We start from the raw sequence: 24,187 nt of genomic DNA, 5'->3' as shown, positions 1-24,187 counted from the left end.
GTCCAGCGGGGGCAGCAGCTCCAGGGATCCCCGCCCATGCAGCCCCCTACCCGCTCGGCTTTGGGGCTCCATGTGCAGGGGTGCACAGGCAGGGTCGGGAGGCCCTGGTGTCCTTGGGTGGCAGCAGGCCGCCCTCCCCCACCCAAGCCCGTCTGAGGAATGGGGCGGAAACCCCTTCACTGAGCACCCAGACCTGCAGACCCAAGGTTCAGGCCTTGGCCACCCCACAAAGCCCTTCCCACCCTGGCAGACCCTTGCCTGCCCGTCCTCGAGGCCCCGTGCGAACGCTAACACTCGGAGGGAGCGTGCCAGAGTTCCGTGTCGTCCGTTGGCCCGCGGAAGGGTGGTGTGGCCTGCAGCCCCGCTCCACTCCGGGGCTCGGACGAGATACTCGATGTCGTGGGAACGAGGGAAGGGCTTGGTCCTTCCTCCGGACGCCAAGCTGGCACGTGCCTCCCCTGCCCTGCTGGCGCCGGCCCGGCAGTCCCAGCCACCTGCAGGCCCGAGGCCGCACAACGCCCCCCCGAGAGGCAGATCCGAACTCTCGCTCAGCCCCCTGCCTCCTTCCGGGCCTTCACCACCCATCCCGAGATGGGGGCTGCGCCACCGTGGTGGGCTTCGCACGCTGCCGGCCTCGAGGAGGCCACGTCGGGGAATGAACGAGGTGTGGGCCAAGAGGCGCACGACCAGCCCCCCCCCCCCATGGGGATGACACCCAGGCTCATTCCTACACCCAGAATCTGGCGCTGAACAAAGGACACAGAAGAACACCAGTAGTACTTAAGATTCTGATTGTTTTTCTTCAAAAATCAACGAAAAACCCCACACACAAAAACCCCAGACTCCCCACCCTGAACCAGCCGAGTCAACAGTTTAGCCATTGACGGGAAAAGAGAAAGAGACGTTAGGCCGCACACACACCATTCTGCAGCAGGTGTCCCGGCTGGGCTGCCGTGGCCAGGACCCACGGAGACACCAGGACAGCGGGAATGCCGTGCACCAGCAAGGGTGGCCGTCAACCCCGCAAATAAATACACACGGTGCCAACAGCATCCTTTAAGTTAGTGACACATTAGGCCTGGATAAAACAACAGGCCCATGAGCAAACATTTGCTGGTTACAACACGGTTTGCTTTAAAAAAAAAATAAATAAATGAAGCCCAACAGATACACATGCGCAGGACACCTGTCAGTAGAGAGTGGTCAGAAAAAGCAGAGTCTCTGCCTTGCCCAGAACGCCACCATGGAAGTGTGCCTGGTGTCTGGGGCGCCGTCGGAGGGGGCCCCTGGGCTGGGTTGGGGGGGCGTGGCTCCAGGAACGGCAGCCTGGGCCGCCAACCTGCCTTCACAGCAGGCCTGTGACCTGCCTGCGTGAGAGGAGACGCCGGCCCCCCATCCATCCCCGCAGGGGTGACCACGCCCCGGTTCCCCACACCCACCTGCAGGCTGCTGGAGCAGGCCGCCACGGGAAGGCTGCCAGGGCCCCTTGGCTCCCTGCATCCCTCCCAGAGCCAGCACTGTGCTCAGGCACAAAGCAGGAAGATGAACAACGGGCCGCCTTCTCGGCCTCCTGAGCCACTTTCAGGTTGCTCTGGGTCCTGGAGGCTGGTTGGCTCGATGGCGGCAGGCTGGCCACGCCAAGCTCACGTGGCCCTGGGGGGCTGAAGCAGCTCCTCCGGCTGCAGCCCGATGCCCAAGGGCTCAGCTCGACCTCCGCGGCCACCCCTGAGGAAAGCACCACGGGCACCACAAAGACAAAAGCCGGAGGAGTCAGGACAGCCCCGGGGGCAGGTACAGTGAGAGCCCAGCAGTGGAGTCTGGCCTGGGGGGCGGGGGCGTGGACCGTGCAGGTGGAAGGGGGGCTCCCCCACCAGGAAACGGAGCCAGCTCCAGACGGCTTGCTGGGGTCAGTTCTTCAGGCCCAGGGAGGGGGGTTATCTTGAGAGACTAGCCAGCTGGAAGTCCTTGAGGACTCCCCATCATGGTGTCTGCCATTCTTGCCTGGTTTGTTCTAGATTTCGTGTGAGTCTTTGCCAGCAACAACTCTTGGTCAGTCCCAGTACTGGATGTGGAACAGCCCGGAGTCCGTGCGACCCACAGCCCAAACCCGAGTCCTCCTGCCATTGTGCCTCCGCTCACGCGGGTGTCCAGGGTGCGATGTACGAAACCAGAAGCCCAGTGCGTCCCGGGTGACCGGGGTCTAGCCCAGATGCTGACCCTGCTCTGACATCCTGGGTGGTGCACGCGGGTGGGAGCTTGGGATGGTCTGGGTGCCTGTGACCTCTGCTTGAGCCCCCCCCACCCCCACAGCAGACACCTGGTGCAGGAACCCGCCTTCCGCTGAGCCGGGGCCGTTGTCACTCTCTGAAAGCAGCTGTTCTGGTGACCTTCTCTGCTCTCTTCTGGGGGGTCTGGGAGGGATCTACCCTTGGGTCTTTAAGGCAAAGAGACCTAAGTCCCGAGATTAGTTTTTGCTAAAGTCACTACATCTACAACAACAACAAAAGAAAGCCAAGCACGTGGTCTGGGTAGCTGTCTGTCTGTCAGTGCAACTCAGAGGCCACACAGCGAGGCCTGAGTCTTGGTGGCTCTGCTCGTGGGACTGGAGTGTCTGGCGCTCAGAACCCCTCCCTTCCAGGGGGCCTGTGCCGGGCCAGGCCGGGTGCCACGCTCCGCAACACGACCTGGTCCCTCGGAGGCACATCATGCTGCAGGGGGTGGAGGGAAAAACTCTCCCCACTCCCCCTCATTTCTTTAGAAAATAATCATCTTGGTGGCGTCAACTTGACCCAAAACTTAAGTTAAAAAAATAATACAAATAAACAAAGGCTGAAAAGAGAAGGGCCCAAGGTGGCAAACAGCCTGCGGAGGGTCAGGGGCCCGGCCTCTTCTTGGTGCTACACTCACGGAGCTTAAGACAGAAGTTCGCTTTCTGGGACTAAAGTCGTACCAGTTTTCACTGGGGCCCCAGCCCCCTGACCCGGTGGAGGGACGGTGCGGGGCGCTCAGCTGAGCTGCCTGGAAGACAGGACTGGAGTCACTTTTCAAGGTGATGAGATGTTTCAACACCATCTTTGTGCGTTTTCTTTCTGGCAGCTTCTTGGTCCTTCTGGCTTACGTCTCCTGGGGCACCACCTGCATGAGCTTCTGGCAGAGGACCGTCGTGGAAACTGGGAGTGGGGGGAACAGCTGGGTTAGCTCGGGGGGGACATCACCGGGCAGTACGGGCTGCAGCTCACCCTGTCCCCCGTGGCTGCACCTCCCAAAGCTACAAGAGTGGCTAGAAACCTCCCGATGCGTGTACATCTGCCCAGGCCTGTGGGCCTCCCTGCTGCAGGGCAGCAGCTGCGCGTCAGGTTAGAAGCACCAGACGCTGTGCATCTGCCCCCGACTGTGCAAGTCGCCCAGCTGGTGTGGCCAAGGAACGTCAGCCCTCAGCCCGTGTCAGAGCCCGGGCTTCTCAGCAGCCACAATGGGACGGAGGGTCTGGGCACGCCCTCCTCAGGATGACCGCCACTCGCAGGCGGGTGTGTACTGGGGGCCCGACCAACACCTGTCACCCACGGATCTGCAAGCACTCATTCCGGGGGCTGATCTCCGCACGGAAGGCTCCTGCTTCAGGCCCTCGGGTGGCGTGTTCTGAAAGATGACTGACAGGGAGCCTCTGGGCTGGGCTGGAAGCAAAGCTTTACCGAAATGACCGACAGGCAGGCACCAGTGAGAATGCAGACAGCCACCTGGCACGTGGTGGCTGGGGCGCAGGCCTGTGGACACCCTGACTCTCCCAGAAGCCCGCCACATTTGACGTGATTTCAGTCACGGGTCCTAAGCTTGGCTTGTGAATGGAGCCCAGGACGGCGGTCCCAGATCCTGCATTGTCCTTTCTGCCTTTCTAGGTCAGCTAGCTGTGTTTAAGCCGGCGACAGACGGTGGGATTTCATTACTTGGCAAAAGCAGCCTAGTTCTCTGGAATCCCTTGTTCTGAGATTAGCTGGTGCCAAGCTGAGCGTCTTATCCCTGAAATACGTGGGCCGGACGTCACTGCCAAACACGCCACAGTGCCCCAAACCTCAGTTGGCATCGTAAACGCCTCACTGCTGGCCCCTCGGCCAGCACCTTGCACACCTGTCGTCACCCCTGGCTGACCCTGGAACCTGGGACAGTGGGCGCTCTGCTGCTCCCAGATGGGGGGGTTAGGCCAGAGCTGCAGATGGTCCCGCTCTGGGGTCTGGGGGAGGCCCGAGGGGCTGGGGGGTTAGGCCAGAGCTGCAGACGGTCCCGCTCTGGGGTCTGGGGGAGGCCCGAGGGGCTGGGGGGTTAGGCCAGAGCTGCAGACAGCCCTGCTATGGGGTCTGGGGGAGGCCCGAGGGGCTGGGGGTTAGGCCAGAGCTGCAGACGGCCCTGCTCTGGGGTCTGGGGGAGGCCCGAGGGGCTGGGGGGTTAGACCAGAGCTGCAGACGGCCCTGCTCTGGGGTCTGGGGGAGGCCCGAGGGGCTGGGGGGTTAGGCCAGAGCTGCAGACGGTCCCGCTCTGGGGTCTGGGGGAGGCCCGAGGGGCTGGGGGTTAGGCCAGAGCTGCAGACGGCCCTGCTCTGGGGTCTGGGGGAGGCCCGAGGGGCTGGGGGTTAGGCCAGAGCTGCAGACGGTCCCGCTCTGGGGTCTGGGGGAGGCCCGAGGGGCTGGGGGTTAGGCCAGAGCTGCAGACGGTCCTGCTCTGGGGTCTGGGGGAGGCCCGAGGGGCTGGGGGGTTAGACCAGAGCTGCAGACGGCCCTGCTCTGAGGCGGGGGGGGGGTCCACACTGCGGATAAAGTACTCACAGATGCCCTGGAGGAGCCACTTGGGCTTGTTTTTCCACCAGATCCCGAAGAAGTAGACGGGCAGGCCGCTGAGGATGATGGTGAAGCCGATGCCACACTCCACAGGGGTCTTCCAGAAGGAGACGGCAATCAGGAAGAGGCAGGCCAGGATGAAGAACACCGGGAGGGCCAAGTTCACCTGGGGACGGGGACAGCGACGGGGCTGATGCCCGGCAGCCTGTCGTCCGTCAGTCCCACACGCCTCCCGGGGCCTGCTGTCCGGAGTCCCGTCTGCCCTGCTGCACGCAGTGCGTCCCCTGTGCCCTCGGCACACCCTGTGCCCCCTGCGTCCCGGCCAAGCTCAGAACGGCTCTGACCTCCAGGGCCTGTTCTAGCCTCTACCGGCTCTGGCCCGTGTGCTTTTCTGAGTCGGCCTCGGCGAGGTGGCGGGGCTCTGCCAACGGAGACCTCTACCGCCCTCAGCGCGCGGGGCCGCGCGGCAGCTAAGCACAGACGGTGCTGACAGGCAAACGGAAAGAACCAGGTTGGGCCCTTGAGGAGTCCCCAGGGTCAGGGAAGGTCAGCCTCCTGGTTCCCTCACAGGGTGGCGACCTTGGCCCATCACCTGATCCACGGTCACCCAAAGGAGGGGCCCGGCGCTTCTGGGAAGTCCGTGGGCACCCACTAATCACGAATCGCACAGCGGCACCTGCCTCCTCAGAGAGCCCTTTGTGCACAGGCAGGGCCGCGGGCTGCGCCCCACGGGCGCACAGCCCACCCACAGCATCCAAAGTGGAAGAGCCGCGGACACGCCCACAGCCAGCGCGCGGCTCCCCGCACACCCGCCCCGCTTCCCCGGGCCGGCTCATCTACACGCAGAATTAGCCGTCTGTCTACACGCTGGCAGAAACCCCGGGGTGGGGGGTGAAGGACGAGCGAGGGTCCCACTAGGTCAGCCCACACGGCATGCCCCCGCCAAGCAAGGGCCGAGATGATCCCAGGCACTGAGGTTGCCTTGGTCCCCCCACAAGAACCCGTCCCAGACCCCACCGGTCTCTGCAAAGGTGCTGGGTGGGGAGCCAGGGAGGAGGCCCGCGGACAGGTGCCCACTGTGAGGATCATATGCCAGCAGGGGCCGCACGAGGGACAGGAGCTGCTGGCCAGCGACTCCCTGCTGGCCACGACGTGAGGGTTGGGGCCATGGCTGATGTGGCCTTCACTGTACCCCTTCCTGGACAGGGTCACCCCTGGGAAGCTGGACCCCAGTCCCAAGCTGACAAGGGCCAGCACCCTGCTTTCTCCTGCGCAGGCTGAGGCCAGGGCGGGTGCCGCGGGCACCTCCACCTGCAGCCCAGCTGGTCTCCCCTCCTGCCCTGGCACCTGGCCCTCCCCGGCCATCTGGTTCAATGCTGCCCCAGGCCAGTCAGGGCCTCACCTGCACTCCTGCCCTGCAGCGCTCATCACCCCCCACCTGGCACCCGGGTTTCTCGCTTACTTCTGCCCTCCTAAAAGAGAAGCTCTAGGGGACTTGGGATCTAATTTGTTCTTTGATGGACCCCAGCACCTGGATTCACGTGGTCAAGAGGTTCCCAACAACGGTCATCATGTGAACTAGTTAACTCTGTCTAGTTCGGAACCACGTTCACACAGGTCTGGCTCGAGCCTTACCAGAAGGTTCCGGACAGAGTACCCTGACCCCTCGTTGGCAGAAGGAAGATGGAGGAACAGTGGCTTGCCCGGCCACATGCCTGAAGGCACAGAGCCAAGTGGCAGACTCTGAGGCACGTGGCTCTGCAGAGCCCCCACCGAGCACCGGGCGCATCGCCCCCCATTGGTGGGCCGCTCACCTTGATGGGCCGCTCCAGCTCGGGCTTCCTGTAGCGAAGCCACAGCATCCCGGCGATGGCCAGGGCCACGCAGAGCCAGTTGAAGAAGCTAAAGAAGTTGATGACGGAGAAGATGTCTCTGGAGAAGGCGTACAGCAGGGTCATGATGCACTGCAAGCAGACACAGCACCTCGTGACAAAAGCGCACTCTGCGCACGTGCCCGCAAGGCTCCTGGGCGCGGCCCGCACACAGCCGTCTCCCAACAGCTCCCCTTCCCGCGCTTCCACACCGTTTCCAGATCTTCTGTTTTACAACCCCTACATGTAATTTTTGGAATTAACAACTTAAAACAAAATATCTATGAAGCACGAGGTGAGGAAATTGTTTGTGTCTCAGTGTCGGCCTCGAGCAGCCAGCGGACAGCGGGTGAGGCCGCGACAGGCTTCGTGCAGAGAACGCGCAGCCTCCCTCCCGCCAGCCTCCGCGGGGAAGCCGCCCAGATGGGTCCCGAGGGACACGCCAGTCTCCCACTTTGGCCCGCCAGCCATCGTCCCAGGGACAGAGAACAGCGTGCTGATGGCATTGCCCACTTACCGTAAAGATGAGGGACGGCATGGGCGTCAGGAGCTGGGGGTGGATCATGGACAGGATGGAGGGCAGGTGGCCCTCCCTGGCCCCCACGAAGAACAGCCTGTGGACAGAGGAGTGGGCATTCGGCCTCCTCCCCGCGCGCCCCCAGGCAGGGCAGGGAGCGGAGCGGGCCCATCCCCAAGGGCTGGGCTCCCTGTGTGGGCTTCCCGGCGTCCCTGAGGGGCTCAGCTGGCAAGGGGAAGACTCAGCCTTCTTCATCTCCAGTCCCCCTGGGCAGGGTTTCAAAATGAACCCGTGAAAGAGTCCAGAAGAACACAGCTGTGTCACCTCTGGGCAGGGGGCCGTGGGGCAGAGTTCATGGTTCCCCCATTTCTGTATTCCTCCAACATGACAAGACAAAACTTAGAGCGCACGTCGGAAGGTAGTGTGCAGTGGCCTCTCCCGCACCGGCTGAGCCTCCTGCCTCCCCCCCAGAGCCCGGGTGGTGCGCGGGTATGCGGGTGGGGGCTCACCGAGAGGACGTGAAGAGGGACCCATTGACGGAGCCGAAGCAGGACAGGCCCACGAAGACAGGGATGATCCACGACATAACGCCCAGGTGATAGGTCCCGAAGTCCTAGGCAGACAGTGAGCATGAGCCCCTCGGCCCTGGGGCACCCCAGCACGGGGCTCCAGCCTCTCAGGCTGGACGACAGGCCGTCCTCACAGCCTGGCCCTGGCACGCTGCTGCCTACACGACTCCCCGCGTGCTCGGGAGTCTATACTGGGAGTGACCCGCCCCCGGGGTCTGGACGCTGGGGGGCAGCCCCAGGGACAGGACCTAGTTCAGCACGGGGCCCTGTGCCTCAGTTCCCGCCACAGTCTCGGGCACTAGTCACCCCACAGGATGCCAGGGGGGCCCCGTGCACAGTGTGCCCGCATCAGCACAGCACATCCGCTCAAGGGAAGGGGAGCGCAGCTGTCTCTGGCTGGGCCCCCAGTGTCCCCCCGCACCCCCTCTCCCCGAGCAGGACTTGGTGTTTATTCAGAAGGTAGAGTGGGTGGGTGTTGCAAGAGCGAAGTCCCCTGGCTCTGGGGCCACCCTGCTTGGTTTGGGGGTTGACAAGGCACTCGGCCAGCCACCTCCACGCAGCCCGGGCATGCCGTGCCCCTCTGCTGAACCCAGGGTCCACGGTGCCCAGTACAGGAGACTCAGGATGCATCCGGGCTGCCTGTGCGGGAAGGCCACCCCGCTGCACCACCCCGCGCTCAGGGCTGGAAGCCCCGCTTGCCTGGGACTCACCCTTCCCCCAAACCCATACTCGGCTCGACAAATCGCTCACATGCGCTGGCCTACAGCTGCCCTGGGGGAGGCTGGGCACCGGTGCCTGAAAGCCCCGAGTCTCCCGTGAGCCTGGCTGAAGACCCGGCGCCCTACTCCGTCTGGAGGGCGGCAAAGCACAGCCCGACCCCTCCGAGAAGGGTGAGGCTCACGGCTGAGGGGCCTGCTCTGCTCGGCGTCAGGGGCTCAGACGTGGCGTCTTACCACGGCCACAGCCTCCGACGTCAGCATCTGCTCCGTGGACAGTGTGGTGAAGTAGGCCAGGTTCGTCAGCACGTACACCAGGGTGACGATGGGGAGGGAGATGATGATGGCCAGGGGCAGGTTTCTGGAAGGAGGGGCAGGGGGACATCATCCAAGGGCAGCCGAGCGCGGGGCCAGGCTGCATGGTGGGGAGCGGGTGCCCCTTCTGACACACAGGCGCAGGGCCCGGAGCCTCACTGCGCAGGGAAGGCGGTGAGGGGCGAGGCGGCCAGCAGCACCCGTAAGGGGCCGGAAGCTGGCAGGTGGACGGCCGTGTGAACCTGGTCCAGTGACTCAACTCCTCCAGCCCCGGGCCCCGGTCCCGCGGGGCAGCCTTGTTCCAGGTCACACGGCCACCGTGCGGACAGCGCGGGGACAGAAGCCAGCACCCTGCCCCGGCGCCCCTCCTGCTCTCGCCTGAGACAGAACCAGGCTTCCTCCTTCTCTCACTTTAAAGTAACAACAAGTTCGTGCGTACGCATACCTGTAGGGATTGATCATCTCCTCTGTGACAAAATTCAAGTAGTTCCTAGAAACGAGAGAGCAGACCCTAACTACACGTCTCTCCCACAACACAGATGCCCCCGGGAGCCCCCATCCACCTGCGGGTCCCCCTTGGTGAGCAGCTGTCCTGAGGGAAGTCCGCGCTGCCACCCCCACGTGGCTTGTGCTCTGATGCACTCTGTCCCCCCGGGCACAGGCACAGCCCGGCCCGCAGCGGGGGCACCCTGGGCACCTCCCCCCTTGCAGACCCGCTCTGTGTGCAGCTCTTCACGTCCACACCGAGCACTCAAGGGCAGGCTCAGAGGCCACGTGGGGAAAGAGACCCAAAGGGCAGCCCTCACGGCTTCCGTGCCCCCGTGGAAGGTCTACTGCACTAAGCACGAGGCATCCCCGTCTGCTGCCTGACCCTTTCCGGCATCTTCCGTGCCGCTGGCCTGCCCACCCACCGCAGCCACTCTTGTGGCTCGAGAGCAGGGGCCACGGCTGGGGACCCAGGGGACAGAGGGCGTCAGCCAGGGCTGTAGGCAGGCACCTTGCTCCTGGCCGGGGGAGGTCAAGAACCACCAAGCCCAGCACTTTCCGCCTAAAGGCTTTGAGGCCGTCAGCAAAGGTCTGTATACAGGAAGCAGGCTTGCTGCGAGCAGCACCCAGGTCTGCGCCACGGCACGTCTGCACTTTTCTGGGACGCGTGGGGCGAGCCGCAGCTCTAGAGCCCTGCCTGCATTCCCCAGAACAGCCCGCGGCCGGCCAAGAGGCCCGGAGTTCTGGACCCTCGACGGTCCACCCAAGGCCCAGAGACCCCAACATTCTAGAACCTACCATCCCCCGTAGGCAAAGAGGCCGCTGTACAATGCCAGCACAATGTTCCCCACGTCCAGCTTGGTGCCCTCAAACGAGACCGTAGGATCCAGATTGGACACGTCACCTGGCAAAGGCCAAACACACAGAAAGGAATGCCAGGTTAGAGATCACTGCAAAGAGGTCTCACCACAACTTCTGGAATGTTCCTGGAGCAAAATACAGTCACAAACAGAAATGGTGGGGTGAAGGCTTTCCGCTGCAACAAATTAAATGCACCTGCTGAGCCACCTGGCCAGCATTCCCACACTTACCCTGGGGCCAGGAGCGAGCAGGCACAGGTGACCCAGGGGACCTGGCCCCCAAGATGCCCCTAGCCCACCCGTGAGGGGGAGGCAGCTCTGCAGACTCTCGGTCACTCCAAGTACCAGTGGACTATGTGCGCGTTGAAGGATGGGATGCCCACATAGGTGGGGGCAGGGGCGTGTGTGTATCTACCTGTGATTCATTCGGGTCAGGAGGAAGGGCTAGTCGCCCCGGTCACCTCAGGGGACACTCCCTGCAGAACCCGTGACGTGAGCCCCAGGTCAGGGGCACCTAGGCTTGAGTCTCAGCTCCCCCTTAGTGCTGGGAGAATCTCGGGCTGCTAACCCTAAACCCAGGTTCCTTGCTTGGGGGACAGAGCTCAGAGCATGACCTGTTAGTAAGGGTCAGCAGAAAATTTCTCAAAAACAACTCAGATCTGTCCCTGGAACCCAGATGTGCCCGAGAGACTGCAGAGGCATGAGGCGACGGGGCCATGCAGTTCGAGCACCTCCCAGGCAGCTGTCCCTGGGGGCATCTCGGCCTTGGTCCTCCACATGCACAGACGACAGCAGGGCCCGGCAGAGCCGCGCCCACCTCTCTGCTGACCGTTTCCACTGGGAGCGGCCCAGGGGGCCCCGGTGTGCAGTCACACCACCCCGGTGTCTGCCCCCGTCCTCCCGTGGCTTCTCTGCTGCGTCTCCCCTCTGTCTTAGCGGGACACGTATGCCTGGGTTTAGGGCCCACCCGTGGTGGCTGCCTGCCAGGCACACACAGCTGAAGCAGGGGCTGTACTCTTGGTCAGGTGTGGACTGCTCCTTAGTTTGGGGACATTTCTAATGGAGTCCTTGTGGCTCTGCATGTGAAGGCCTGTGTCGCATCCAGCTGAGAAGCCACTGGCCCAGGCACTGCGGGGCGAGGCAGGGGTGTGGCCCCGACCCACAGCCGGTGGGTCTTCAGGCCTCTGGGGAGCCCAAGGTTCCCCACACCCTCCCACAAGGGTGATGGCCTCAGTCACCCCAGGAACAGGGCACAATGACAGCAGCGGAGGGGAGATCCCATCGCGCCTTATCTCCCCCAGTAGAAGCCTGCACTTCAAAAGCAGCTCTGGACCTCCTACATGTTCTGGACTCCGCCCTTGAGCTTGTTTGTCCTGACCCCGCAGGTGTGCTGAGGCCTTTGATCTCAAACCTGAGCTGGAGGTGGACGTGGCCACGGTCTCGTGATAGACTGTTTGGCCCCGGGGTGGCCGGAACCTCACCTACTGCCCGCACGTGACCCGTCTTGGAGGCCCAGGTCCCGGGACTGCCTGGTCACAGGGTGGTCAGCAGGCTGGGTGGACGGGGACCGTGCAGAGAGTGGGCTCAGGACAGCGCGCCGTTCATTCAACAGCACCCAGGAGAGCTCCCAGAGGCCCCCTGGGCTCCCTCCCGGCGGCTCCCCCATGGAAATGGTCTGCAAGGTGCACTCCACGTCTGCAGAGCTCCACCACATCCCACAGCCCTGTCCACGTGTTTCTGCTCTCCAGCAGCTGGGGACATGGTGGCTTGGGCCACCTGCCCTGGGGGTGGGGAACCACCAACACGCAGTGGGATCTAGGACCAGGATTGGGGACCCACCTCTGGGGACCGTGTGTGCAAGTCCACACCACCTACACCTCCCAGAGGGCCCCAGCTGCTCCTAAGAGTCTGGGGGTACCGCTGAGACCGCCCTCACTCCCCCAGATCTCCCGAGGACTCAGGTCCCACAGCCGCTTCTGGAGCACGGAAGGCTTTCCACAAGAACGGCCCCTCACACGTAGTGCACGCGTGTCTGGAACCCACGATTTTCTCACGAACCTACCCCATCTTCCTACTAGAATACCCACCTATGTATCTTGTTCACTCTTCAAATTTAACAATTTTCCCATCTGCTGTGATATACGTTTGGGTGTTGTTAAAACTGGTCCCCCCTGATTTAGTGACAGTGTGTGTGCACGTGTGGGCTGGAGACATTCCATGCAGAGGTCAGCCTGGTACAGGAAAGGTGAAGTGTGGGTGCTCAGAAGGATCCTGGCTACTGCAGATAAAGGGCTGGGACAGGGATAAGATTCGAGGTGGGACCTGCAGCCTGCAGTTTTCAGCTAAGAACCAGATGCTTCCGGCCCTGCAAAGGCCCGCGCAAGCCTCGATGTCCCCCTGAGGCGCCACTCTCACGGTGGCCACCAGCTCCGAGCCCGGCTACGTACACACAGTCGTCTGAGATGGTCACACGGGGGGTGGTACTCCCAACGTACAACAGTATTTTCTGGGACTTACAGCCTGATTTCCTCCAAGGAAATGCTTGCTTCTCTGACCAAACACAGAGAAAAGAATCTCACTGGGGGCCTCGGCCAGGCCCCTCCCAAACAGCCTACAAAGATTTCTATTCCTAGGACAAGTGTGGTTGGGCATCTGCTGGGAACTCCCTTGGCCGTCTGCGCCCTCACTCCCTGGCTGCAAAGTGCCCAGTCCCTCGGAGGAGAGCAGACATCCAGGCGCACAGAGAGACCGCGCCCCCAGACCCCACAGCGGCCCCCGGACGCCGCAGCACCACGTGTGCCTGGCAGCCCTCCTGCTTCTCTCGTGGTGTGTGTGTTGGGGGGCGGTGGGGAGCAGAAAAAGCTCCGCCTAGGATTTGGCTGTTGCGTCTGGCTGCCAATCAACCCTCTGCCCAGTTCCTCTGGGCCATTGCCCACTCTATCACCTCCCGTAGAAGGAGCGTGCCTCACTGCACACCAGGGACAGAGGGAGGGGTCTGACAGTGACCCGTCCTGAGTGGGCAGCGTGTATGCACCCCCGGCAGGGCTCCCGGCTTTGTTCAGGCACAGACTGTGCTGGATGCTGGCCCAGAAGGGAAACCCGCAGCTTCTCCAGGCTCCTGACCAAATGCCGGCCAAGCACGCTGCCCCTCCTTCTCGATGGGCACCAAGGAGCAGGCACTGGGTCTGCTGGCTCTGTGGGGCACTTAGCCTGTGCCTGCCCTCGCTGTCCTGGGGTCCTGCTGGGGCCGGAGCCCTAACAGCAGGTGGTCTTCAGGGAGGTGTGGAGAGCTGGGGGGGGAGGCAGCCACACCTGGGCATCATGATGTGCATTAGCAGCTGCGCTGTGTGGTGGCCAAGGCGGTGGTGAGCAGGGGCAGGGCGCAGAAGAGACATGGAGCCCTCCTGGGAGGAGGGCAGATTCTAGAAGACTCCGCATGCAGTCTCAACCACCCACCTGCCCTCTGCAGCCGGGGGACATATGGCGATATCTGGAAACACGCAGACTTGACAGGGCGGGGGTGGGGGCGGTCCGGTGGGTGGAGGCGGGCGGTGCCGCTGAACGTGCTGGGAGGCAGAGGGCGGCTCCCCCAGACGGCAACAACACAGGGCAGGAGTAGTGACCGATGCTGGGCCTGCGTGCACTGCTCCCATGGCTAGGGCAGACGCGCTGACATGGGGTATTGACCCCCACACGGGGTACCTCAGGCACGGATGAATGACAACAGCCCCCAGACGGCCACCGTGCTCGAAGCTACCCAGTCGGGCTCTATCCCCACGGGGGCCCCAGCCCTCCCCCCGCCAAGAGCAGGCCAGAGTGATTGCGATGGACGGACACAGTGCGGGTCCTCCCGCGGGCTCCAAGAGTGCGGGCGTGGGCACCCTGGGACCCCACAGTTAAACAGGGTCCCCTGTGCCACCACCCCTTCTCTGGGGCTTTTCTGCACACTGCACTGCTGCCCAGAGAGAAGGCAGCATGCTGGCTGAGGCTGGGTCCAGGCTGTCGGCTCACCTGCAGTGCACGCGAGCCCCCAGAGCCCCCAGACCTTCACGTCTACCTCTCTTAGCCCGAACACGCAGCCCTCCCAGAAGGGCTGCTGGGAATGTGAATGCCAGCACAGAGCCAGAAGCTGGGCCTGCCTCCCGCCCACGGGGACCCCTCGGGGACCGGGGTAATTGGGGTGGAAAGCTCCAACGCCCAGGGAGCGCTGTCAGGGAAAGCCAGCCCGAATCCCCGCGTCACAAAGACACAGCCACGGGAAGCAGCAGCTCTGTGCACATGGGGACAGGAGTGGTCTTTCCTCCCACCGGGGGAATGTGCCAGCCCTCCGGCTTCTGACCTGGGAGGACCAGGGCTCCCCCCACACCTGCATCCCCTGAGACCCGGCCTCCGCGTTGTGGGGGCTGGGCAGATGCTTCTCCAGGGTCCCGGGAGCCTGTCAACGCCGCATCTGGGGCGGGGCCGCAGAGAATCCCAGAACCTCAGGGCTGGCGGGGCCCCACCCCCACCCCCACCCGATGCTTTCCCACAGGCAGAGCAGCCCTGGGGCACCCCTCCTGGGATGGGGACACTGTGAGAAAGTCAGCCCCAAACTGGGGAACATCCACCATGCTGGAAGCTTCTGCTTCTCATCCCACTTTATCCCTCTGGGGTTCCATGGGATGGTCATTTACGTCAAGAGATGGGAAGGGGGTCGCCCCCAGGAACTCCTGTTAACCTGGAACCTCTGAATGTGACCTGGTTTGACGACGGAATGGAGGTGAGGATCTCAAGATGAGATCACGGATTAGGATAGGCCCTGCAGCCCACGAGGGTCCTTGGAAGACACAGAGACACAGGAAGGGGCCACTCGGCCAACAGGGCCGAGTGCCACAGCTACAAGCCCAGGGACCACCGGAAGCTGGAACAGACAAGGAGGGACGCCCCACGAATTTCAGAGGGACTACAGCCCTACGTTTGGACTTTTGTTCCCCAGAATCACTGGGGACGATGGGACACCGTCTGCAGACAGACCTACGGGACTCACTCCGTCTGCATCAGACGCCCTGGTCTCCGCTCTGTGCCTCGGACGTGGCTGGGACAAGCTGTGGCCTTGGATCCTGCTTTGCAATCACTGGCCAAGGGAACGGTGTTTGGCCTCAGGCTCCTGCTCTGTAAGATGGGCTGTCACGTGTGGGGCCACCGGGCCTCGGCACTCTGCGTCCCACCTGGCGAGGGAGCGCTGCGTGACCGGTGCCCTTAACGGGCTTGGGCAGAAAGGACCGTGATGGGTCTCCGGCTTCACCCAGAGACCAGCATCCTGGAAGGGGATGCATCCTGCAGCCGGCTCATCGGACTCCTCTTCCGCATTTCCCCACCCCGGTGGGACGTGCCCGGCACGCGGTGCCCGTCCTGTCTCTGCCTGATGTCTGGGAACGGCGATGGGGCGAGAATCTGGGTTTGGGGAGGCTGACAGGAGGTCAGGGCTTGTTCACCTGGCCAGTGTCTGTCCCCGGGACCCTCTGTCTTTTAGACCCCTGGAGGAGCGGGCCCCTTGGCCTCAGGATCTGCTTTCAACCTCAAATCCCAGTTGCAAAGGGCCCTCTCCCCACTGAGCAGGCTGGGAGAGACCCCTGAGAACCAACTGTGCTCAGCACAGGGCTCTGTGGCTGCCACGGCCCAGGGCACAGGCGAGCTGAGGGCCTCAGTGGGAGAGAGTCCGACTTCCCTGACTTTGATTTCATGCCAGAGGGCGGCACGAGCAAAGCATGTGATTTCAAAGCTGTTATGATTCTGGATGCTGAGTTAGTGCAGAGGCGTGCAGGCCCAAGAAAAAGGCCTCAATTAAAAATTATCAAAGAATAGGAGCGCCTGGGTGGCTCAGCCGGTTGAGTAACTGACTCGTGATTTTGGCTCAGGTCATGATCTCAGGGTTATGGGATGGAGCCCCATGTCAGGCACTTGGCTCAATGGGGAGTCTGCTGGGAATTTTCCCTCTGCCCCTCCCCCACTCACATTTCCTCTCTCAAATAAATCTTCAAAAAAAAAATTATCAAAGAACATCCACAGGAAAAACAACCAAGTTTGCCTCGATGGCACCTTCAGGACAAGTCTTCCCACAGGGCACGCCCTGCCCTGCCCCCCCGGTCCCTTCCCTGCTCCTGGGACCCAGGTGACCAGAGTGGAGAACCAAACCCCAGCCCTGCACGGCCCCCCGCTGCAGTGCCCTGCGGTCCCAGCAGGACCCCGAGCCCCTCTGAAATGGGCCTTGAAGTCCTCTGTCAGGGGAGGCCTGCAAGGGCTCGCCCCTTCCTGCCCGGGCTGTCTCCCATGTGTCCCCTGTTCCGAGATACCCCTGTCATGTTGGGACAGCGCCCAGACGTATGAGATAAACAATGCCGGGTTCAGGAGCCTCTGCTTGCCATGCAGACCACACCCATGTCTCCCAGCATTTTGGGGCCAACGTCTCGGCAGCGGGGTGAGTTTGTGTGAGCTGCTGCAAGCCTGGGGCATAGGGGCAACGGCTAGGGGGCAGGCCTGTTTGGCGCATGGAGGCCTGGCCGCCATGACCTCCCTCGGCAGAGGGTATCCTGCTCAGACTCGGCGTGGGAGGGAGGAGGCGCTCCGTGGGCCCCTCACAGCCGTACACCCGGGCAGTCCACGCCGTAACCGCTCGCCCACTGGCGCCGCAGCCCGGGCAAAGCCACACGGGTCCACATGGGTCCCACCGTGTGGCCCCTCCGGGACTGACCTGGGCAGAGGGGTGCGCCTTCTGCACCCCACTCCCATCTCTGGTCTGAGGAACACCTGCGTGGCTTGGGAACGGCCTGGCCTTAGGGTCGTGGCCCCTGTGGGGCGTCACACATAAGGGGTCCATAGACCAAAAGGGCAAAAGCAGGTGGCAGAAGGCGGCAGGCATGAGCCCCCACGTGCCCTCCACCCACCCCGTCTGCCTGCTTCTCTGCGGCCTCCCCTGCTTTGTGCCACAGCCACTGGATCCGAAATGCTGACCTGAGCTCTGTCTCCCCTTCTGAAAATGCTGAGAGCAAATCCAGACACCTCGCATGGCGCCAGGCCTGGTGCCCGACACTGCGGGGGCCCTCCCACCCACAGCCACGGGGCAGCTGAGCGGCTCCCACATCGAGATCCCAGCCTGGGGCTGTGCAGAGCCATCCCTTTGTCCCTCTAACTTTGTGCCTTCATCCAGCTGCCCCCGCCGCCGCCCTCAGTCCTGGTCTCGGCTGGCGCCCCGTCTGCCCATCTACAGTTCTCCTGTTCACGCGCCGTCTGGCGTCCCCACAGCCGAGCCCCGGCCGGCAGGGCCAAGTCCTTGTCGGGGCTCAGCAGCCAGTCACACTCAGGGCCTCAGCAGGTTCCAGGGAAGGACGGGGGAAGAACAAGGGTAGACTGCTCACGGGTCTCAAGGGCACGAGCCCAGCAGAGGCCCGGTGGCCAACCAATGGCCAGCTGAACTCAAACCCCCTCTGCAGCCCTCGGGCCCCCCTGGGTGCTTGGCGGGCTGGGGAGGAAGACCGACCACTCAGAGCCCGGAGGAGTAGGGCACCCGGGGTCTGCGCCATAATGCAGCCTGGCTGGGGGACACTCTGAGCCCATCTGAGCCGAGCCCCGGCCCCCAGGACCCGGGCCCTCCCGCCTGCCATCAGCATGGGGACCCAGGGTGACGGGCAGGCTGCCCGAGGGAAGAAGAGTCAGACCACGGACTCCGTGGGAGGAGAAGGGCGTCAATTTTGCAACCATATGTCCCCCAGAAGGGGAGGCATTCGTGTGGGAACAACACAACTGTCTTGAGGAAAACCAGGAGGCAGAATTCTGCAGAAGCCACACTGTATCCCGAGTTCAGAAAGGAACTGCTTCGGGGCAAGGGGGGCGCGGGGGGTGTGTGTGTGGGGGGGGGGATGTTTCCTACGGCAACAGCATCACAAACACATTAGGTATTTGAGCTGAACAAAAGTTCTTTGCTATCCGACTGAATTTGTTTCTACACAAGTCACGTCACCCCCTCCACATTCCTCATCTGTCTGCAGCTAATCAGACCGGCCCAGCAAATACCTTCACGAGCAGATCTTCTAACAAATGACATGCTTCCTGGCTGCACAAAGTCTGGTCCGCCGGGTCCCGCCCAGCTGACTGCTCCACGAGGCTGCACAGGGAAGCCCCGACCAGAGTCCTCAAGACTCGAGGACTACGGCAGACAATAAAGTCCTGTCTTCAAGGAGGTGCTAGACCCTGGAGCCCTAGGAAGGCTCTGAGTACGGTGGGAGCCCCCGGAGCAGCAGCCCCGCACACACTCAGGGCCGACCGTCCCGTCCCAGCCCTGCCTGGTCGGCACACCCGAGGCTGGGCGGGGGTTAAGGATTTCCTGGCTGATCTGACACGTGCTCCCAGGATGACGTCCGGCTCCCTTTCTTGCCCCAGAAAGCGGTCTGGAAATCAGGTGGGATATCCCCCTTGATGCTGCTGATGATCGTAGCTCGTGGGTGCTGGGGTCTCATTAGGTCCCAGAGCCACGCTACAAACCTTCACACATGTGAATGTATTCAATAGATGGTCTGCCCAAATCACCTGGGTTCTCGCTTCCATGTTACTAGGCCGGTGTAGACCAGCATGTGGGCTTCTCTCTAGCCCCAGAGAGGGTCCATGTGCACCCAATTCTCCCAAATCATGAACGCCCCCCTGCATGGGCCCACGGCCTGCGGACGCTGAGTTCCTATGAAGCGTGGTGCCCTGTGTGGCCCTTAGGGGAAGGGAGTATGAGGGCGCAGGAACTGAAGGAACGGATTTCTGGGTATCGCGGGCAGAAGCCCAGAGGACACGGCAGATATGGGCCCATTACGGGCTTTCCACCCACTCGATTCATAGCTAGGCAGCACCTGAAGAGGGTGGCCTATAGGATGAGACGCCCACAGAGGCCCACGGCGTGACCTGCTGGGGAAGCCTGCACACGAGGGGCACGCAGCCCCGTACTGGCACGCGACCTTGGACGACGCAGATCCAGCCCCAATCCTGGCTCTCCTGCTGCTAAGCCGGGGGCACAGGTGCTGCCTTCCCGCACCCCAGGGCTCTAAGAGCACCCGGTCATGGACAGAGGCCAACACAAGGGCTATGGGGCACCAGCTGCCTCTGCGTGTCCCCCGCACATACGTGGCTGTGCGCCCTCTTGGTGACCCTCTCTGAAGGGGCCCTCAGAAGCTGCCTTGCGCCAGCCCCTGGGGCATCGCTGATCTGTGAGAGCCAAGCAGATGCCCACCCCACCGGGAGAAACGTGTACATCCCTTCCCAGCACTGAGAGGATGCGCTGCCAGCAAGTGCCACGCCGTGGGTGACCCACATGGGTAAGACAAAGTGGCAGACCACAGTGGGAGGGGTTGGCATGGCAAGATGCTGGGGCTGGCGGGGCTCCTACAGCCTCCCCGGGGGCGGCCACCCTCCATCGAACAGGCACTTGAGATGTGGGCCCCCATGTGCGAGATCTGCCTTGGTAAAATGGTTCCATCCCACCTCGAGTTCCGTGTGTCGGGCGCAGCCCTGAGGTCCCTCTGCGAACTGCCATGTCCCCACCCCACCCCTGCCCTCACGTGTGGGTAGGAGAGTGGGGTTTGAGGGGACAGGGTTGGTCCATTTCTCCCCATCACTCGGGATTTAACTTTGCTGTTCAGTCTCTGTAACAATGTCAGTACCTCTCGCTGGACAGTGTGACCGGCTCAAATGAAACCGTGCGTGCTGGCGCGGCAGACCTTCGGGCCAGGGGCATTCAGGGACAGGGACCGCTCCCACCACAGCCACAGCAGGCCCTCGAAGGACACCTGGCAGGGGCGCCCAGAGCTTACACTCACCCTTCCCAATCTGGATGAAGCCAAGCAGAATGATCAAGGCCAACGCCAGGAGCTTGGCGGCGGCGAAGGCGTCCTGGACCCGGGTGGCGGCCTTCACGCTGTAACAGTTCACGGCCGTGAGCAGGACTGTGGAGAGAGGGCAGGAGTGAGTCACGCGGGACAGGCGGCCACAGCGGACAGGGGCAGCCCCAGAGAGGGGAGCCCAGCCCCTCTGGCGGCTCACACCTTCTGGGCCTTGTTCTCACTGACGGCTCTCCAGGCTCAAGGTCAGAGGCTGAGAAACACACTTCTTGACTCTCAAAACAGCTACATTCCCACACACCCCTGGGCTATCATAAAGATTTTTTTAAAAGATTTTATTCATTTATTTGAGAGAGAGCACGAGAGGGAACACGATCAGGGGGAGTGGCAGGCAGAGGCAGAGGGAGAAGCAGGCTTCCTGCCGAGCAGGGAGCCGGACATGGGACTTGATCCCAGGACCCTGGGATCATGACCTGAGCCGAAGGCTGAGCCGCCCAGGTGCCCTGTCATAAAGAACTTTTAATGAATGAATTGCCACAGCCCTGCCCCGCCCCGCCCCCGCCCCCACCTGCTGCACACCTGTGGCCTATCTTCAGCGCGCAGGTTATAAATACAAATGCACCTTAGCTGCAGGAAGGAGTCTGTGCTCACCTGTGTGCATCCCTCCCCATTTCAGCCTAACTTAGGTGCCCACACAGCCCACCTAACTTCCTGAAGGTGGGAAACTCTTTTTGCAGAGAGAACCTTCTGGAATCCCACAGAGGAAACAGGTAAGTGAGATAGTGTTAGCATGAATCCATATGACAAGCCAATTGGTGGGACCACGGGGGGCAATTCTGACACACGACACGGGGACTGAAGGCGAGGCCAAGCCCAAGAAGCAGGGGTCAGCAAGAGGCAACACTGAGGTGGGCCCAGCTGGGGACGTGAACAGGATATGCTGAAGACTAGAAATCACACCAATCATAGCTGGTCCCGACCTGGAAGGCAGGGGACGTGGGGCTGGGGGGCGGGGGGCACAGGTGGGCCCCTAAGCCAGGCTCCACAAACGCGCCCGGACGCTCACGAGCAGGCCCTGCCTGGCTTCCCGGGAGACCCCTGGCCCTGACCCAAGGTGGAGGCATCCGTATGGTGACACATCGGGTGTGCAGGAGACACGGTCAAGTGTGTAGGGACCCCGGGAGCTGGCTGTCATCGCAGCCACTTACAAAGAAGCAAAACTACATTAAAACAAAGGCAACAAATCCTCAGCGCTCAGACCTTCCAATCCACCATTCCTAAGTCGTGTGTGCTCTCAGCTGCTCCAAGGGTGAGCTGGACAGGCTGCGGCTCAGCTCTGCGCATGGCGCCCTCCCGAAGGCTACCGCGACCAGCTGCCTGGCAGCATCCACACCAGGGAATCTGCAAGGGCACAGAGCGGGGCCTTTCTTTCTCGGGGGCTGGTCCTCCGACTTTAACCTGCAGGGCCTGGACCTGGGAAGGGCCTCTCCACGAGCCCTCCACACCCACTGCTTCTCCATGAGCTGCAGTTAAGGTAAGAAACGCTGGAAAGGTCTGCACATCTTTTCTCTTTTCGACACAGAACTAACCCAGGACTGGCAGACCCCAAGAGGGGCTTCTTCCCCAGCTAAAGCCAATCAGTGAAATTTTACAATTTGAGCAGTAAGGCCCAAAAAAATAAATCTGCACTAATGAACTGGATAAGACCTGGCAGTTCAGGTAGAAGAAAAACATGAATTCTTCCAGCCCGCTGCACCCTGCCACCTGCTTATTGCTCCAGGAAATTAACTGACACCTTAGTAGCGCCCCTCCCCCACTGCCATGTTCCCCAATGCTCTGAGCCCTGGCTGATGATGCAACGGCAGACCAAGATTGTGCTCTGCCCTGAGAGTTCAGATTGAAAGCCGTTCTCAAAGTCGTGACCCGTAGCTGCCACTCCGCAGTTGAAATACTCAGGAGTTCCCTGCACTGGGTGGGGCAGCAAAGAGCAGTGGCCTTTGGGCCTGGCACGGACCCCAGCCTAATCCCTTGGGGCTCCTAGGCTGTGGTCTGCGCCTGCACCTGCCAGGCCATATAGTAAAATGAGCTGCCGAGGGGAGGTGGGGCTCTAGACACAGTGTCCACACCACAGGGATGAAGGAGGAGCTGAGCCTGGCCGGGAAAGGCTCAAATGTGCATGGGGCAGACAGCCCCGGGGACCTTCACTGTGGCCCCGGGGAGTGGGCACATGCTCAGTCCAGGCCCTCAGAGTCAACGGGGAGATGGCTGTCCTGCATCAGCCACGTCAGTATTGCCATTCCCCGCACAGAAGAGAAAACAGAGGCTCAGGGTGGCCCCCTGCCCCAAGATGGTAGGGACAGAGCCGAGACTGAGACACAGGTCTCTGGGGTCTATCTGGCAGCCCCACGGTAATCACAGTGGAGGGCAGGGAGGGAAGAAGTAGCGGGATTCCCTTGTCCTAGCTTCCACGAATGCTTTCAGTCCGGCGCTCACTGATGCCACCAGCCGCATGGCTGGGATCCGGGACGGAAGGGCCTGGGAGGGCAAGCCCACGCTCAGCGCCTGTTCCTTCCTGCCACCGGATCCCAGGGAGCCCGTGCACAGCGAGGGGGCGGGGCCGAGGTTTTCTGGGACAGCCTCACGTTTCCTTACGGGGTGAGTGTGACAGTCGTGGGGGCACAAATGCCTCTGGCCCCCCTCACCAGGCACAGGTGGCTAGCATTCTGTAGGCAGATGCACTTTCCGCAGGAGGCCGGCCCCCTGCATCGCTCCCCCATTCACGCCCCAGGGAGGCCGGGCGGGCGGGGGAGCTGTGGCCCAGCCGCGCTGGGAGGCGGCGCTTCCCCGCCCGCCGGACACCCTGCCCAACGTGGCTTCTGGCAGGCTGGTCTCCTGGCAGAGGTGTGTGGGCACGGCGCCAGACACCGGAACAGCCGAACCACCGCCTCTGCTCCACCTGCTCCTCTGGGGTCTTCCTACCCCTCTCCCCATCTCGCAGAGGATAATTCAGGCTCCAGGAAGGGAAGCAGGCTCGCCCGGAGCTCCCAGCTCATGGTCGGCCCTGCTGCGGTGCCCCACTAATGCTGGTCTTAGTGGTTCCTGGGGCAGGACGGGGCCCAGAGCCCCTGCGGAGGAGGCTGCCCCTCCGTCGGGAACGCGCGGCGCGCAGCCTGCCCAGCCCAGGCCTGACCCGCAGCTCCCACTAGCGCATCCCGAGCCCTGCCCGGCAGGTGCAGGGGGCCTCTCTTCACACCGACGCGGCTCTAGGTCACATCCACAGTAACCAGGTCATGGTCAGGCAAGGCGGGCTGCAGGTGGGAGAGGAAGGGACCTGCTCACAGAACAAAGGAGACCTTGTAACATCCACTTCTTTTATAAAAACAACTGAAATACTTGATGACACTTTAATGTTCACTGACTGGCTGGCGAGTAAACAAATGCTTTAGTATTCTCCATTGAGTTTTTTAAAAAAGTTTCAAAATGAAATATAATCTTAAGTAAGCAAATGCGTTCCTCAGGGACCCACTGGCTTCTGACCTTCACGAAAGCAGCTGGTTGTGCATCTCAGGGCCTTGCCTGTAGCTCCGGCACCTTGACCGGACGCCTTCAGAAGGGGGGCTGCTGCCGCGGGTCTTGATGGGGACAGTGGGGTCCGGGGTGTCAGGAGAGGAGGTGCTGAGGGTTATGGCGTGGTCCCTATGGACTCGCAGCCCTCCAGGGCCTGTGTCACACGAGTGGGCGGCCGACAGGAGCAGAGGTGCCGTCGGGAAGGCTCCCCACACTGGCACCCGCCCGCCCAGATAAGCAGGGCTGTGCTTGCACATGCTGACAGCTGGGGCCAGGAAGATAAGCCAGCTCTGGGCTGCCCGAGCACTGCCAGGAGCAGGCTGGGACTGGAGGCTGGTCCCGCACACTGGGAGCTTGTCCTTCGCGCCTGTGTCTGTCCCATCCTCGTCCGGCTACGACACGGGCCACATCGCTGGCCAGCAGGAGCACCCAGCTCAACCTCAGCAAAGGAGCCAGAGTCTCAGGGCCTCCCCCTGCACCTCGATGGTGGGTAGTGCTGCCCAGGGAGGAAAGGATGACCCCACAGCCGCAGGGGACACCTGGTCACAGGGAGAGCCTGGCTGCGAGCTCCAGCCCCAGCCCCAGGCTGACTGAGTAGGGGAC

At 62.4% G+C, this 24,187-nt stretch overlaps 1 protein-coding gene across 2 annotated transcripts in view; it reads right to left on the bottom strand.

Annotated features, from left to right (window-relative positions):
• Nucleotides 1–774: 774 nt before the first annotated feature.
• The window catches only part of SLC7A5 (solute carrier family 7 member 5), a 33,726-nt gene continuing 10,313 nt past the window's right edge, over nucleotides 775–24,187 (bottom strand). Inside the window, exons 2-10 of one of the 2 annotated variants that reach the window (XM_027619554.2) lie at nucleotides 19,997–20,122; nucleotides 10,102–10,207; nucleotides 9,263–9,307; nucleotides 8,740–8,863; nucleotides 7,727–7,830; nucleotides 7,218–7,314; nucleotides 6,644–6,793; nucleotides 4,818–4,995; nucleotides 775–3,170 (exon numbers count right to left, since the gene is read on the bottom strand). In XM_027619554.2, coding sequence (XP_027475355.1) covers nucleotides 3,115–3,170; nucleotides 4,818–4,995; nucleotides 6,644–6,793; nucleotides 7,218–7,314; nucleotides 7,727–7,830; nucleotides 8,740–8,863; nucleotides 9,263–9,307; nucleotides 10,102–10,207; nucleotides 19,997–20,122 — 986 coding nt within the window. In that variant the 3' untranslated portion in view covers nucleotides 775–3,114. The remainder of the gene's footprint in view (nucleotides 3,171–4,817; nucleotides 4,996–6,643; nucleotides 6,794–7,217; nucleotides 7,315–7,726; nucleotides 7,831–8,739; nucleotides 8,864–9,262; nucleotides 9,308–10,101; nucleotides 10,208–19,996; nucleotides 20,123–24,187) is intronic. The other variant, XM_027619555.2, reaches the window with a different exon arrangement.

Source organism: Zalophus californianus, chromosome 17, assembly GCF_009762305.2.
Source record: "Zalophus californianus isolate mZalCal1 chromosome 17, mZalCal1.pri.v2, whole genome shotgun sequence".
Lineage (NCBI taxonomy): Eukaryota > Metazoa > Chordata > Mammalia > Carnivora > Otariidae > Zalophus > Zalophus californianus.
Note: the sequence above shows the minus strand (reverse complement) of the source record. Positions and strands in the feature narration are given on the sequence as shown.